The sequence below is a fragment of the Nothobranchius furzeri genome, chromosome 2, assembly GCF_043380555.1.
Source record: "Nothobranchius furzeri strain GRZ-AD chromosome 2, NfurGRZ-RIMD1, whole genome shotgun sequence".
NCBI lineage: Eukaryota > Metazoa > Chordata > Actinopteri > Cyprinodontiformes > Nothobranchiidae > Nothobranchius > Nothobranchius furzeri.
Window position 1 is genome coordinate 26,774,719 of NC_091742.1, and position 14,995 is coordinate 26,789,713.

Here is a 14,995-nt window from a genome sequence, read left to right on the forward strand (position 1 = left end):
TCTTTGTTTTTCTTTGCTTTTTAGTCGTAGCAGCTCTAAAAACTGAAATCATGCTAATAAAATGAGCAGATAGCAAAGGTGAAGCCATAGCTTCCTGCTAATGTCCTCGAACATGTCATCCATCTGTTCGTGTCTACTGCAACTCCCCTGTATTCTGGCCTGGACCAGTCCTCCCCACACCGACTTCAGCTGGTCCAAAATGCAGCGGCCCGATCACATAACCCCGGTTCTGACCTCTCTCCATTGGCTTCCTGTCTCTTACAGGATCCATTTAAAAATTTTACTTTTGGTTTTTAAATCCCTTCATGGCCTGGCCCCAGTTTACATCTCAGAGCTGCTGTCCGCTTACGTCCCTGCCAGAACCATGAGGTCCAGCTCTCAAGCCCTTTTAACAGTTCCAAAAACCCGCCACAAGACTCGCGGCGACAGAGCGTTCTCAGGTGGTAGAGCGGGTTGCCTCATGATCGGAGGGTCATGGGTGCGATTCCAGCTCCCGCCAGGGGTATCCTGCTGCTGTGTCCTTGGGCAAGACACTTCACCCAACTTGCCTGTGTTAGTGGTGGTCAGAGGGGCCGACGGCGCCAAATGGCAGCCTCGCCTCTGTCAGACCAACCCCAGGGCGGCTGTGGCTACAAGTAGCTCACCATCACTAGCAGTGTGTGAATGTGAGTGTGAGAAAGCGTCTTTGGGTGTCTAGAAAAGCACTATATAAGTTCAATGTATTATTATTATCTGTGGTTGGGCCCAAACTGTGGAACAAGCTACCTCTCAACATCAGGACCACACAGAATCTAGAGCATTTAAAATCCCTTAAGACGCATTTTTTTGATTTGGCTTTTAATGCAGGCTAACTTGAGCATCTTAACAGTTTTTATTACAGATTTTGACTGTTGCGTGCTCATCTTATTTCAGGTTTTTATTGTTGATCTGTTGTACCTCGTACAGCGCTTTGGGTGTAGCTTTGCTGCTGTAAATGCGCTCAATAATAAATAAAATTGACCTTGACCTTTATTGTTTATAAAGTAAAACTGGTGACGCTTAACTTAAAGGAAGACAACCAGTTTAGCTCGCTGTTTATTTTCTGACAGGTGGTTATTATAAGCAGCTTGTTGTAATGAGACACATGAAGCCAGCCGATGTTCCTCTTGCTGCTGTTAAAGCCGTGAAGGTGTCTGGGTTTTTGATGGAAGCAACTTTAAAAGCTTGGAAACAGGAGAGATCACACAGGAGGTTGTTCACTCCTCATCTGAGTCCTCAGCTGCCCCTCTAATCGTGATGGTGCACAGCTGGCTGTCGCTCACAAAGCTGGCCTCGTCGATCTTATCGGTTCTGGGAGGCAAAAGAAAACGGGAGAGCAGGATTAGGAGAGATTCGTCTTCTCTTTTTAGCTGTTTTAGTGATTTTTTTTTACTTGTTCTGGGTTGAAGATTGCTTGATCTCTGATGTCTCAGTCGCCTCCCGGTTAGCGCCGGTCTTCCTGACTGAAGAGACCACCTCCACTCCATTGAGATTTGTCCAAGCCTGAGCTCTTTCTGTGTCCCTGGAGTCTCCATCGGGCTTTGAAGACCCAGCAGAAGCTGAGATTGAAGCTCTAGCCAGAGACGTGCTTGTTCCTATTAACTCACAGGACATGAGGGACAGGTGACCAACCGTGGTGCCCAGACGACCGTCTTATGCCTCAGTCAGCTTTCTAAAGCGTAAACAAAACTCACATTAACACGTCTCACAGTGGTGATCCTTATTTTGGATGTATCGTAAAGAGTTCTTCACCTGCAGGTGGTGATCTCCAGCTCCGTGGCCATCTTGGTGTTCAGAAGGTCCTGATATTCCCGCATCAGCGGAGCAGTCTTCTGCTTGGACAGCTTTAGATCCTGTTCAGCTGCTTTAATGTTCTGATGCAACAAAACAGGATCAACGGGTAAATGTCAGACATTGGGAGAGTGATGTGTGGATGTTCGTGGTGTTGGTGTCGGGTTTCCTGCTGATCGGCCTTGGAGGCCGCCTGGCTTACTGGAAAATTAACGAGCTGTCGAGGAATATTGGCCTGATCCCGGAGCTCAGAGATGGTTTACACCGCGCTGTGAACTCACAGACTCAAATAATTGTCGAGATGAGTTGTAAGCTTGGAACTTCAGGCGGAGATTCATTATTGGCACAAAGATGGATGCCATCAAGGAGAGAGTGGACGAATCAGCACGGATTGGGATAGTTTAATGTCCATTATTGGGATTTTGAGAGGTTGAGGACCAACAAACTGTAAGACAAAGGAAATTATCTCTGTGTGGCCCCAAAACAATTTCTAATCGGAATCTGGTGTCCTTGAGCCTGCAAGGCTGCAACGAAAACTCCCCCCTCAGAAGATGGAATGTGCTGTCGCTATGGCAACTCAACTCTGTCTCCTATCCCAGCCTGGGCGGGACTGCGGGAAGGCCGCTGAAGCGTCCAGGGTCACTGCAACCCTCCAACCCTCAATGCTCCTCCCCCTATCCACACTGAGGTAACATGTGCTGCTTCGTGGCTGCAGGAACTGAAGTGGGGATAGTCCCAACCCACCACCCCACCTAGTGGACACTTATGTTGTGTAATGTCTGAAGTCTGTTGCATTTCTGTCTGAGGTGTTTTTTTTGCAGAGCAAAGCTGCCCTCCTGGTGGGAGGGTAACTCTGAAGTGCCTTTTTCCCTCCACCTGAACCAATCCTCATGTAACCTCTTATCTCTATTAAGGTAGCGCGACTCAGGGTTGCGGATGACCACAGTCACAAATTCTTGTCATGTGTCTTGCCCATGTATGTCTGATCTCTGAATTGTGTGTACTGAAACTCTAATTTCCTTCTGGGATTAATAAAGTATCTTTGATTGATTGAATGATGTCAGATTTTATAAATGACCTGTAAGTCCTCCTCCTCCTTCTTGTGTTTCTTTGTGACATCTCAGATGCGAGCCTCCAGAAGCCCACGTCTTGTCCTCAGAGACTCCAGGTCACGCTCCTTGTCACCCTAACCCTAAACACACACACACACACACACACACACACACACACACACACACACACACACACACACACACACACACACACACACACACACACACACACACACACACACACACACAATTAACATTTTCAGACTAAGAAGCACCACATACAGTTTTGAAATACTCACATCCTTCCTGTAACCAGTGATTTCTTCTCTCAGGCTTCGAATGTTTTGAGCGCGTTTATTTCCTCACCCTTTGCGCTTTCATTAGCTCAGCCTCTGTTGAGTTCCTTCAGCTGAGACACAAAGAGCTGCCTCAGGCCTGATGTCCTCTCATATGAGCTTTTTAAGGCCTGTATCTCAGACTCCAGCGGCTTGTTTTTAGATTCCAGCGTCCGTACCTGAAGAAGCAGGAGAACCCATACTTTACCTATACCATGGCATCAAAAGGTGCACCTACAGTAGAGTTATAAATAAGCATCAGACAGTTTATTTTAGTTCAGCTTGCCTTTTCGATGTACACGGGCAAGCGATCGTTGAGGACGACCATCTCCTGTCGTTCACTGCTACGAGTCATCTTGAACTCCTGGTTCGCTGCTGCAGCCATGTCCAAGTCCAGGTTTGTCCCCTTCCTCATGGACACATCCAACCACAGCGTTCCTATACTCCCACTGCTGGTAAGAAAAGACAAGTAGATGTTTTTCTCTTTTTATACCCCAATGTTTGAAGTTTGCTTTGTCTAAATGAAACTTTTTAACACATTTCATGGAAATGCAGAGTTTAGTGTTTCAACATTTGCCATCTTTTTGTTGGAGCACTGCTTCACCCACCTAGTGAGACGAGACTTGGTGCTCAGAGTTCTGCACCCCATCGTCTTCCATCCCACACTTCGGCTGAAGCTGGAAGACCTGTGACGGCTAACCTTTCTGGTGGGAGATGGACTTGACGCCCGAAGCTGGCTTGCAGGAGACGGACCCTTGTGGCCTTCGAAATGACAGCGATAGGAAGACGTCCTCTCTGGACTTTGGCTCATCTTGATGGCGTTTTAACTGATTTAAGTTCTGCTGAGGAGTGAAGAACGCTCACTCAGTTGTTGTATGGTGGAGGATTTTCATACTCTTCTCACCTATTCCCTCACCACCACAGAGGAATGCTGGACCCTCCCATTCCAGAGGGCGAAGTCCCCACAAACATCTGTCGAGGTCATGATTAATGCAGCTTATAGACTGTAGAAAAAAATAATACACTCAGGGTAAATTACTCTGCTGACCTCTTAAAGGTTTAATTTGAGAATGTTTAGTCTTATGCAATCAAAACAAATATGAATCTAGTTATATTACTGCAGCTAAATTATACCACAAGCAATAACTGCTGTTGAAAAGGAATGGCTGATTAAACGCATATCCTACGTTAGAAAAAAACATATTTTGTACACAAATAATATTTTAAAGTTTTCAGCTTGTTTTTTAATCAATCAATCAATCAATCAATCAATCAAAGCTTTATTTATAAAGCGCCTTCCGCAACCCTGTCAGGAAGCCCAAGCGCTTTACATGTTTAGTGACACGTTCTGTTGTGTAATTATACATTTATACAATGTTTTCATGTTAGTATTGTTTTTATTATTGTTGTTGTTGACTTACACAATTATAAGCCATGTTTTCTTTTCTCTTTCTTTCTTTTCTTTTATTTTATTATTTTTTTAACAAATTATTTAATTCCACGTTTATAAATAAATAAATAAATAAATAAATAAATAAATAAATAAATAAAGGGAAACCAGCGCGACTGCAACCCCGGAACCATATTTCTAAGCTACCCGGTAGGTCTTTGGTGTTACACCAGCGTTTGCTAGCAAAACTACTTTTCTTTTGTATTCGCTGGTTTTGTAGGTTAAAACATTAAATACAATTATTTTTTCCGTCTTCAAACCGAAACGACATGGCGGGGAACTTTTGGCAGAGTTCACATTAGTAAGTTGCCATAATTATCAGACCTGTTACGTCCAAATGTTTTAATTCATCGCTTTTGTTGTGAGGCCTTGCTTGTTGCGACTGTTCGAGCTAACACTTTAGTTTATTCCCACCGTAAGTTTTAATTTATTGAATAGATGCAATAGACAGATAAATTAAAAGTACCAGTTTTTTACAAAGATGGAAGTTCCTTTTTAATTGTTTGACCATTCGTATCGTGCCTCTTTCTGTTGTGTTGTTCGCGTTTGGTTTATGTCTTATTTTTTATTTAGCCTTCAGTGGGTTCTGGATAAACAAGACCTAATGAAAGAGCGCCAGAAGGACCTGAAATTCCTCACAGAAGAGGAGTACTGGAAGCTGCAGATTTTCTTTGCAAATGGTAACTTTTAAAATCACCTGTAATAACGTGTTTACTTCAGAAGCTCGTTTATGTGTAGCTGTAGATACAGTTAGTGCATTTCCCTTGAACATATCACGTTTCTATGTTTTTTTTTTCCAGTGATCCAGGCTTTAGGTGAGCACCTGAAGCTGAGACAGCAGGTCATCGCCACAGCAACAGTCTACTTTAAACGCTTCTATGCCAGGTGAGAAGCTGTCTCAGGTAATGATGGAGATCAATGTTGATGCCATCACCAGCTCAGGCTCTTTAAAAACCTTAGTGTCTTTTTAACTCGCGGTGTTTTATTTTACTTACAGAATCAACTCGGATTGTCACGATATTAAAATTTCAAACTCGATTCGATACGGGGGGGGGACTCGATACTCGATTTCGATACTATTTAAAAACACCAATTTATTGAACAAGTTTATTCAAAAAATAACATTCCTCCATTTATATTGCAGAAATTAAATGTTAAGAATTAAGTGTGTAACGTGCTTAAACCTTTCAAGTATCAGCATTTTTTTTAAACGTGCATACAAAAACTGGCGAAAGTTAACACTTTAAATCATGAATTGTCTCACTATATATACACTATTTGCAGAGTGATGTTTTGCTGCTTAAACTCTGTTTAAGGTGCATTTTTGTCATAAGATGTAACGTCATATGTTTTGTTCTGTACTTTTGAACAACTCTGTTGGTCAATAAAGGGAGAAAACGAATTTCTCCACAGTAGGACAAAGGTACATCCACCGGTAATCTTAATAAAAACAGACTGGCGCACGGCAGTGACGTCATTAAAAGCGCTGGTTAGATTAGCCGCGGCTAGTCTGTTTACGCCTAGAAATCCCAGACCCGCTCCAAACGAACAGGGGAATCACGTTAATGATTCCTAACAAAACCTTTCGACATGAAGATGTTTTGGTGCAGATAATGTCTTATTTCGAGGCTGCACCATGGGTGCCCGTCCGCACCCGTTATATGGATATACACTGACGGCGATTCGGCGATGGATCTACGGTAAATACCCCGGGGAATCCAAGTAGCACCAAAGTTGTCGGCGTGAGTAAACAAACGTACTGCATGCTAGAAATTAAGTCCGGGTTGCAATAAACGGGAGTTTCCTTTAAGCACATAAGCGTGAATATACAACTACGTGGCGGACTTGGTATGCTAATTAAGTTGGGCTGTGAAGCGCCTCCCAAATTCACTGTTTATGTTTTTGTTTATTTATTTGGCAGACAAAACTTGGATCGGAGACAACTCGCGTGGGAAATTGCAATGTAGCCATGCGGCGCCTTCTTCTTCTGTTTGTCTGGGAGGCGGAGGCTGCTTTACGGCATCTGGCTGTCGTGCGTGTCGGTGTACTTGAAGAAGGCTGTGTATAATAGTCCATAATATCGATACCACAGGGATGGAATATCTCATTTAGATACCACTTTTAGCATCGTTTATATCTAGGTATCGATTTTTTTGACAACACTAGAATCAACACATAAACCTGAAATAATTCCAATCCTCCCACTTAAACATACAGGTTAATTCTTATCATTCAGCTTTGATTTACTCTTTAATCAACTTATAATGTCAAGTTTTTGTGCTGTTGCAAGCTATGAAAATGCAAACTAGAAAAGGGTGGTGTCGGTACAGGATCGGCTCGGGGTCCGTCGACTGCCGATGACGTCTAAGTAGTTGATTGGCTGAACATGAACCTTAAGCAATTACGTAATCACGTTACGTTGTTATCACGTTACGTTGGTCCAGGTAAATCTTTCTGTTGGAAAGATGGACAACTTTTACAAAGAAATCCATCATTACCTCTATGAAAATACACTTTTAGCATAGAGCTGCATGTATATTAGGGCTGAACGATTAACTGCATGTGCAATTAAATTGCGATGTGACAAAAGGAGATTTTCTAATCTCAAAGGCTGCAATTTGGCAGCGAGTGGTTAGCGCAATGCTAATATACATGGAAAAACCCATAGGAATGCTAATGCTAATATCACCGATTACATGCTTACAAATTATGAATTAGAAACGTGCCAAATGATTACATTTGGAGTCTAATAGAAAGTAAAACTACCATCAATCAAATAAGTACAGACAGGTATTTTAGTAAAGCCAGAAAACTTTTAACTCCAGAGTTTTGGCTAGCAGCTATGAGCGTAACTGAACTACGCATGGACAAGACGTCAAAAACTCTAAACACAAAATACTTCAATAAACGGGACACACTTCTTTCCTGCAAATACAATTTCACAGGTGTTGCTAATACCTATGATCCTTCAAGGGATGTGCTCAAAGAGGAGTTCAACATCATGAATACAATATAGTGTTTTATTTTACAAATACCATTATAAACACAAACTTACGTCTTAATAAACATTAATTTAATAACGAAACTGCTAAATTCTTTCCAACAGTTTAGATGCGTAGTGATTTTGTCCGAGTGGGTTTGCCGTACTTTGACGTCATTTGCAGTCGAAGGACCCCGAGCAGATCCTGTACCGACACCGGCACCAGAATTTAACAAGTTTACTGTTGCCAGGAAAAGTACCACTCTCTTGGTTCCTACAACCGCTGTGGGAAAAGATTGGAAGATGTCTGGGCTGCGGTACAAGACTAAGAATGGCTTAGCGGATCAATGTTCATGGAAATGTTTCCAAAATAAAAGCTCCGTTATTTGTGTGTGAAGACTTTCTCCATAAATCCTACTTTTACAGCAGGAGTACTGAAACGGTTTTGTGTGTAGGTATTCTCTGAAGAGTATAGACCCGGTGCTCATGGCTCCGACTTGCGTTTTCCTGGCTTCTAAAGTAGAGGTAAGCAAATTTCAGGGGGATTTTATTTTTTTTTACTTTTGTAAGTTAGCGACCTTGTTAAATGAAGAAATCTTGACTGGATTTTGCTCCTTTTGATATCTTATTGTTTTCCTGAGCTAGCAAACCTTAATTATTTTCCTTCAGGAATTTGGAGTTGTGTCCAACACCAGGCTGATCTCTGCAGCAACATCTGTTTGTAAGTGACAGCCAGAAATCCTACAAAATAAAAGTAAAATAACATTTATGCTGAGCAACGGCTTTAGCTTCACGCTTTCTTTCTTTGACAGTGAAAACAAGATTTTCTTATGCCTTCCCAAAGGAGTTCCCTTACAGAATGAATCATGTAAGTGAAGGATTTTTCCTGCAGTTTTTATTTGATCTCCGTTAAGAAAACGTTAAAGGCCGGAAGCATATTGGATCACTTGTGTCTGATTAAAGTTTTGAGTCTTAACTTTCCACCAAGAGACACCGACATCTGCAAAATGCAATGCAGCTAGTAGCCTAGCCACCGTTGTAGTCGGCGAACAGCGGCGTGTGTCGGACGTCCCAGAGGCGTGTTGTAGCGCCGCTCTGCTAAAGTTTATGTTCTGTTTTTTATTTTTTTGCACTTCCTTTACACGTTCAAATCAGGCCAAACATGAAGTCAGACATGGGAGCAGTAGAACACATCTGGCAAATTTCAAAATAAGATGTGCAGATTTCCAGTTGCTAGTAAAACTAGTAAAAAATGTTGTCATTACCCGTGACGCCTCCGCAGCTGAGATAAACAACAGAAAACCAACCACAGACCTTTAAAGCTCCATCCCAAAACTCACACTGCGCCCTACAGACACTGTGAAGGGCACTAGGAGGATGTGCACAGTAAGGCGTTGAGTGTGTGGTACACAAGTGTTGATGTTTATGTATTTAGCAGACGCTTTTGTCCAAAGCGACTTACAAGTGATAATCAGCATGTTGCCCTTGAGGCTAACAACAACCAATTTCCAGTCAGTCGTAGGTGGCAGTGAGGCAGCATGATGAATCATGGAGAGGAGGGAACAAGGAGTGGACAGTAGAGAGGGGGGACGGGTGCAGACAAGGTGCTAGTTAAGAAGATGCTCTCTGAAGAGCAGGGTCTTCAGGAGTTTCTTGAAAACTGAAAAGGAAGCCCCTGTTCTGGTAGTGCTTGGAAGGTCATTCCACATTTGTGGAACGATGCATGAGAAGAGTCTGGATTGTCCTGAGCGTGGTGTAGGCACTGCTAGTCGACGATCCTGTGATGACCGGAGCGGCCGGGCCGAGACGTAAGCCTTTGCAAGAGGATTCAGGTAGATGGGAGCCGTACCGTCTCAGGCTTTGTATGCTAGTGTTAGCAATTTGAATTTGATGCGGGCTGCTAGCGGTAGCCAGTGGAGCTCAATGAACAGAGGGGTGACGTGTGCTCTTTTTGGCTGACTGAAGACCAGACGCGCCGCTGCGTTCTGGACCATTTGAAGAGGTCTCACAGTACAGCCTGGAAGACCAGTTAGAAGGGCGTTGCAGTAATCGAGGCGGGAGATGACAGTAGATTGCACCAGGAGCTGGGCGGCATGTTGTGTTAGGTATGGTCTGATCTTTCGTATGTTATACAGCGCAAAGCGGCATGAACGAGCAACAGAGGCAACATGATCTTTAAAGGTCAGGTGTTCATCAATCACAACACCCAGATTTCGAACTGCCTTTGAAGGAGCCAGAGATAGGAAGTCATTCTGGATTGAGATATTGTGCTGTATGGATGGTTTTGCTGGGATGACAAGTAGTTCAGTTTTAGAGTGGTTGAGTTGGAGATGGTGGGATTTCATCCATTTTGATATGTCAGAGAGACAGTTTGATATTCGTGCAGAGACAGTGTGGTCGTCCGGCGGAAATGACAGATAGAGCTGGGTGTCGTCTGCATACCAGTGGTAGGAGAAGCCATGTGATGGAATGATCTCACTCAGTGAGGTGGTGTATATAACAAAGAGAAGAGGCCCTAGTACAGAGCCCTGGGGGACTCCTGTGGCAAGATGGTGCACGTTAGAAGATTGTCCAAGTCAAGATACACTGAATGATCGTCCTGTGAGGTACGATTCAAACCAGGCGTGTGCTTTCTCTGTGATGCCCATGCTAGAGAGTGTGGACAAAAGGAAGTCATGGCTGACAGTGTCTAATGCAGCCGATAAGTCGAGCAGGATAAGCACTGAGGGTTTGGCAGTCACTCTAGCATCTTTTAAGGATTCAGTCACTGCTAACAGAGCAGTTTCAGTGGAGTGGCCCTTTTTGAACCCAGATTGGTAAGGGTCAAGCAGACAGTTTTGTGAGAGGTATTCTGTGATCTGCTTGAAAGCCACCCTTTCAATGATTTTGGACAGAAAAGGGAGGAGAGAGAGAGGTTGGTAGTTCTCCACATGATTTGGAGGAAGTGATGGTTTTTTTAGCAGCGGTTTAACCTGAGCATGCTTGAGAGAGGTGCAAATAATTGCCTCATCGACCACAACGCATGCCGGGATGCTGGTTAAAAAGAAATAAAAATAAAACTTTAATAACAAACAACCAAACAATTATTTGAATTAATTTATATTCATTGCTGCTCCGTCTAAAACATTCAGAGCATTAATTAGTCATCCTTGAATTAACTACTTTTGTTTGAAAGTACATCTTTTCAGAAAAGGCACTTGAGCCTTTTCTCCTGCAGCAATGCATTGTGGGTAATTCCAGTCACCCAAGTCCGCTATCTTCTTAAGGCCCTGTCCACACGTAGCCGGGGATCTGCCAAAACGTAGATATTTTTCTACGTTTTGGCCTGTCGTCCACACGAAAACGGAGTTTTTTCACACGAAAACGGATCTTTTTAAAAACTCCGGCCAAAGTGAAGATCTGCGTTTTCTCCGTTTTGGGTGTCTGCGTGTGGACAGACAAAACTGGAGTTTTAAGGTCCGCAACGTCACTTTCCGCGACAAAAAAATGCTGACATCACGTGTGCGACCTGTGTTTACACTAGCCGACAGCATGGAAGCCCTCAGAGCTGCGCTCGCTTTATCAATTGTCCAAGCGCTTTCTGCTTGTTTGTTTTTGCAAGTGGAATTACTGCTCCTTGTGGAAGACCACAGACGAAGGACGAGGTTAAGAACGGGGGAAGTACTGCCGCCTACAGGTCTGGCATGTCCTTATCAACGTATTTATCCGGGTACGTGTGGACAGAGTTTTTTTTAAAACGAGGTGGTGTGGATGCAAGTTTTTGGAGGGGCGGATATTCGTTTAAAAAAAACCCGACTACGTGTGGACTAGGCCTTAATCATCTCGCTGGATCAGATGCGTGGAATGCATTTCGCACCGGCTGCACATCTGAACCTTCCTTGCTGATTTATCAGCGTGAAAATATTCTAGGTGAGTGAGGAACTTGTAATTTTTGTTTATTCCAAACATACATTTTGAGCCCCCCCCCATTAATGCACATGCCCGAGGATGACCTAAGCGTCTTCCTCTGCAGCGTTGTTTATGTGATGCTTTCCAGCTCACCAAGACGCCCTCACGCTCTTTCACAGTGCCGTTACATTTCTGGTTGCTGGTACGCAACATTCCTCAGTTAATGCGTAGCACCACAGAGCTCCCAGAACCTCGTCAGAACCGTTTGGACACGTTGATTACAGCGGGGCACCGGATTGACGACAGCTCCTTGGGCAACGATGGTCCAAGTGTCCAAGAAGTCAAATGGGAATGCTGTCAGGCTGTTCTAGGGTCAGTCGAAGTCGAATGTTTTTATTTTTTGTTGTTTAGTTAAAAATAATTAATCTGCTGATCTCAAAGGGGAGGAGTTTAAGTATCTCGGGGTCTTGTTCACGAGTGAGGGTAGGAGGGATCGGGACATCGACAGGCGGATTGGTTCGGCGTCTGCAGTGATGCGGACGCTGAGCCGATCTGTCGTGGTGAAGAGGGAGCTGAGCCAGAAAGCCAGGCTCTCGATTTACCGGTCCATCTACGTCCCAATCCTCACCTATGGTCATGAGCTTTGGGTAATGACCGAAAGAACGAGATCGCGGATACAAGCGGCCGAAATGAGTTTCCTCCGTAGGGTGGCCGGGCTCAGCCTTAGAGATAGGGTGAGGAGCTCGGACATTCGGGAGGGACTCGGAGTAGATCCGCTGCTCCTCCGGATCGAGAGGAGCCAGTTGAGGTGGTTTGGGCATCTGGTCAGGATGCCTCCTGGACGCCTCCCTGGGGAGGTGTTTCAGGCATGTCCTTCCGGCAGGAGGCCCCCGGGTCGACCCAGGACACGGTGGAGAGGTTACATCTCCAATCTGCTCCGGGAACGCCTTGGGGTCCTGCCGGAGGAGCTGGTGGAGGTGGCCGGGGAGAGGACGGTCTGGAGCTCCCTAGTTGGGATGCTGCCCCCGCGACCCGGACCCGGATAAGCGGAGGAAGACGACGACGGTCTCATAAAGACCGGTTCTGTTCCGAGTTTCTTCCTCTTTTTTTTTCCTTCATCACACAGCTCAGCTTGTTGTCCGACACAAATAACGGTCCCTCTGGAACGCGTGGTCACTCAGCTGAGTGCTCAGCTTTAATTACAGCACCCATCTTTCTGGTTGTTTTCCGTTCGTGTCTCTCAGACTGACCGTAGACCGCTCGTCTCTCCCCAGATATTAGAATGTGAGTTCTACCTTCTGGAGCTGATGGTGAGTAGAAAAGCGTTTCCTCTGTCGCTGAGCCGACGCCATCACCTGGATGACTGTCGCCTTCTGTTTCAGGACTGCTGCCTGATCGTGTACCACCCCTACAGACCCCTCCTGCAGTACGTGCAGGACATGGGACAGGAAGACATGCTGCTGCCGCTGGCCTGGTACCACTCTGGGTTCTGCTTGTGTCAAACACGATTTGATGGAGTGTTTTAAAGCGTCTCGCTTTTCTTTCTCAGGCGGATAGTGAACGACACCTACAGGACGGATCTGTGTCTGCTCTACCCTCCCTTCATGATCGCCCTCGGTGAGAGTTTGCTTCTCTGACTCCCTTCCTTAGATTTGATCTGATCAGTTCTTCTTCTCCCCTGCAGCTTGTCTACACGTCGCCTGTGTGGTGCAGCAGAAAGATGCCAGGCAGTGGTTTGCAGAGCTCTCTGTGGACATGGACAAAGTAAGATGGATGTTTTTTTTAATGTTTTAACAACAGACGCCTTATTTTATCCACGTAGTTCTGCGTCTTTGGCTAATCTTTCTCAGGTTATATAGCCAAGTGGTATACTTCAGCGTTAAGCTATTTCAGTCTGATTTGTCCAGTCAGGGAGTGGGCAGGGTCTGGTGGGGATCAGCGTTTCTTGTTCTTTACTCAAATTTAATAAAATCCAACATTTAGACGCCCAAACAGACTGATGTGGGAACATTTTCACATTTAAATCCTACGTTCCACACAACAGGGTGGGTCCTTAAAAAGTCTCAAATGTGCTTTTCCAAATTTAAGGCCTTAAAAATGACAAATATTCCTTAAATGCAGTTTCCAAAGGTCTTTAATTACCAAAGATCCAATTAACAAGATTCTTTTATTTCTATCAAATTTGGTGAATTTCTACTTAGTGTTCGACGTTTTTTGTGTGCGATGTTGGCGTAAGCGGAACCGTACACATGCAGTTGGTTGTGAAGGGGGACTACTTTTAGATGAGCACGTTAGCTGGTTAAGCTAGTGGGAGCTTGCGCCATGGGGAAGTTTAATGGTTACTGGATGGCTAATCCCACGATCGCTACGTGGTTGGCACCGGTTCCAGGCGGTAGCTGGAAATTATAGCTTAAATTTAATTTTTTTAAATGAGCCGCACTTGTATAGCGCCTGTCAGAGTCAGGACTCCAAGGCGCTTTACACTACAGTGCATCATTCATCCATTCACACGCCCATGCTAGCGTGGGGACGAGCTACGATGTAGCCACAGCTGCAAGTGTTGCCCAAGGACACAACAGCAGAATTCTCTGTCCGGAGCCGGGATCGAACCCGCAACCTTCCGATTACTGGACAACCCGCTCAACCTGTCGAGCTGCTGCTGCCCCGCTTAAATAGCTTGAATTTGGCTCGCTTGAACCTGCAGATGCCCTGCACCAGGACGGGTCCGTGTGTGAACGAGTTCCTAAGTCGATGTTTTCTTTTAAGATCCTGGAAATTATCCGTGTCATGCTGAAGCTTTACGACCAGTGGAAGAATTTTGATGACAGGAAGGAGATCGCTGCTATCCTGAACAAGATGCCAAAACCCAAACCACCACCCAACAGGTAGGTCTGACCCGGTTCTGGTACCTTTCAGACTTTTAGTCCCTCTGTTGCACCGTGTGTGTGATGAACGGAGAACACGTTCTGCAGTAGGTTTATTTTTTTTACCTCTCAATCGGGCCTGGATTCACCAAAAGGTTTCTCATCCATTTAGTGATCTATGTCTGTCTAATTCACCGGCTCCTCCTGAAACTGTTCCAAACTGCATCAGAAAGAGAAAAAAACAGAATTGTTTCAATACAAGTTTAATTCTTTTGCTTTTCGTTTTTCTTCCTGCAGTGAAGGTGATCAGAGCTCCAACGGGAACCAAAGCAACTCCTACAGCCAGTCTTAGCAGAAACCTCTGTGTTCACGGGGGGGGGGGGGTCCATAATGTCATGAACTTTGGGACGAGTCGAGTTTGTCGGCGTCGCTCTAAAACCCGATCCAAGCCCTCACAAACTCCGAGCACCGAACCGACTCTCCTCCCACTCTTTTACCGTGGACCCTTGGATCGGAAACGCCCGGAGCGACGAGCCGACCGACCGTTCCCGCTGTCCTCTCCATCAGGCGGATGACTTTGACCGGATATGAATAAAAACTGGTGAAGGTGCGAGAGG

The 14,995-nt window shown here is 44.9% G+C and overlaps 1 protein-coding gene across 2 annotated transcripts; it reads left to right on the forward strand.

Moving 5' to 3' along the window:
* The first annotated feature begins 4,798 nt into the window (after positions 1 to 4,798).
* Positions 4,799 to 14,876, forward strand: ccnc (cyclin C). Of its 2 annotated transcripts, none has more exons than XM_015948044.3 (12): positions 4,799 to 4,947; positions 5,220 to 5,326; positions 5,447 to 5,531; positions 8,082 to 8,151; positions 8,296 to 8,347; positions 8,439 to 8,494; positions 12,759 to 12,824; positions 12,897 to 12,988; positions 13,064 to 13,131; positions 13,199 to 13,278; positions 14,281 to 14,399; positions 14,676 to 14,876. In XM_015948044.3, the coding sequence occupies exons 1-12, from the start codon at positions 4,916 to 4,918 to the stop codon at positions 14,728 to 14,730; spliced, it is 882 nt and encodes a 293-aa protein (XP_015803530.1). In that variant the 5' UTR covers positions 4,799 to 4,915; the 3' UTR covers positions 14,731 to 14,876. The 2 variants fall into 2 exon arrangements, with proteins under 2 accessions (XP_015803530.1, XP_015803531.1); XM_015948045.3 differs by having other exon boundaries at positions 12,789 to 12,824.
* Positions 14,877 to 14,995: the final 119 nt, after the last annotated feature.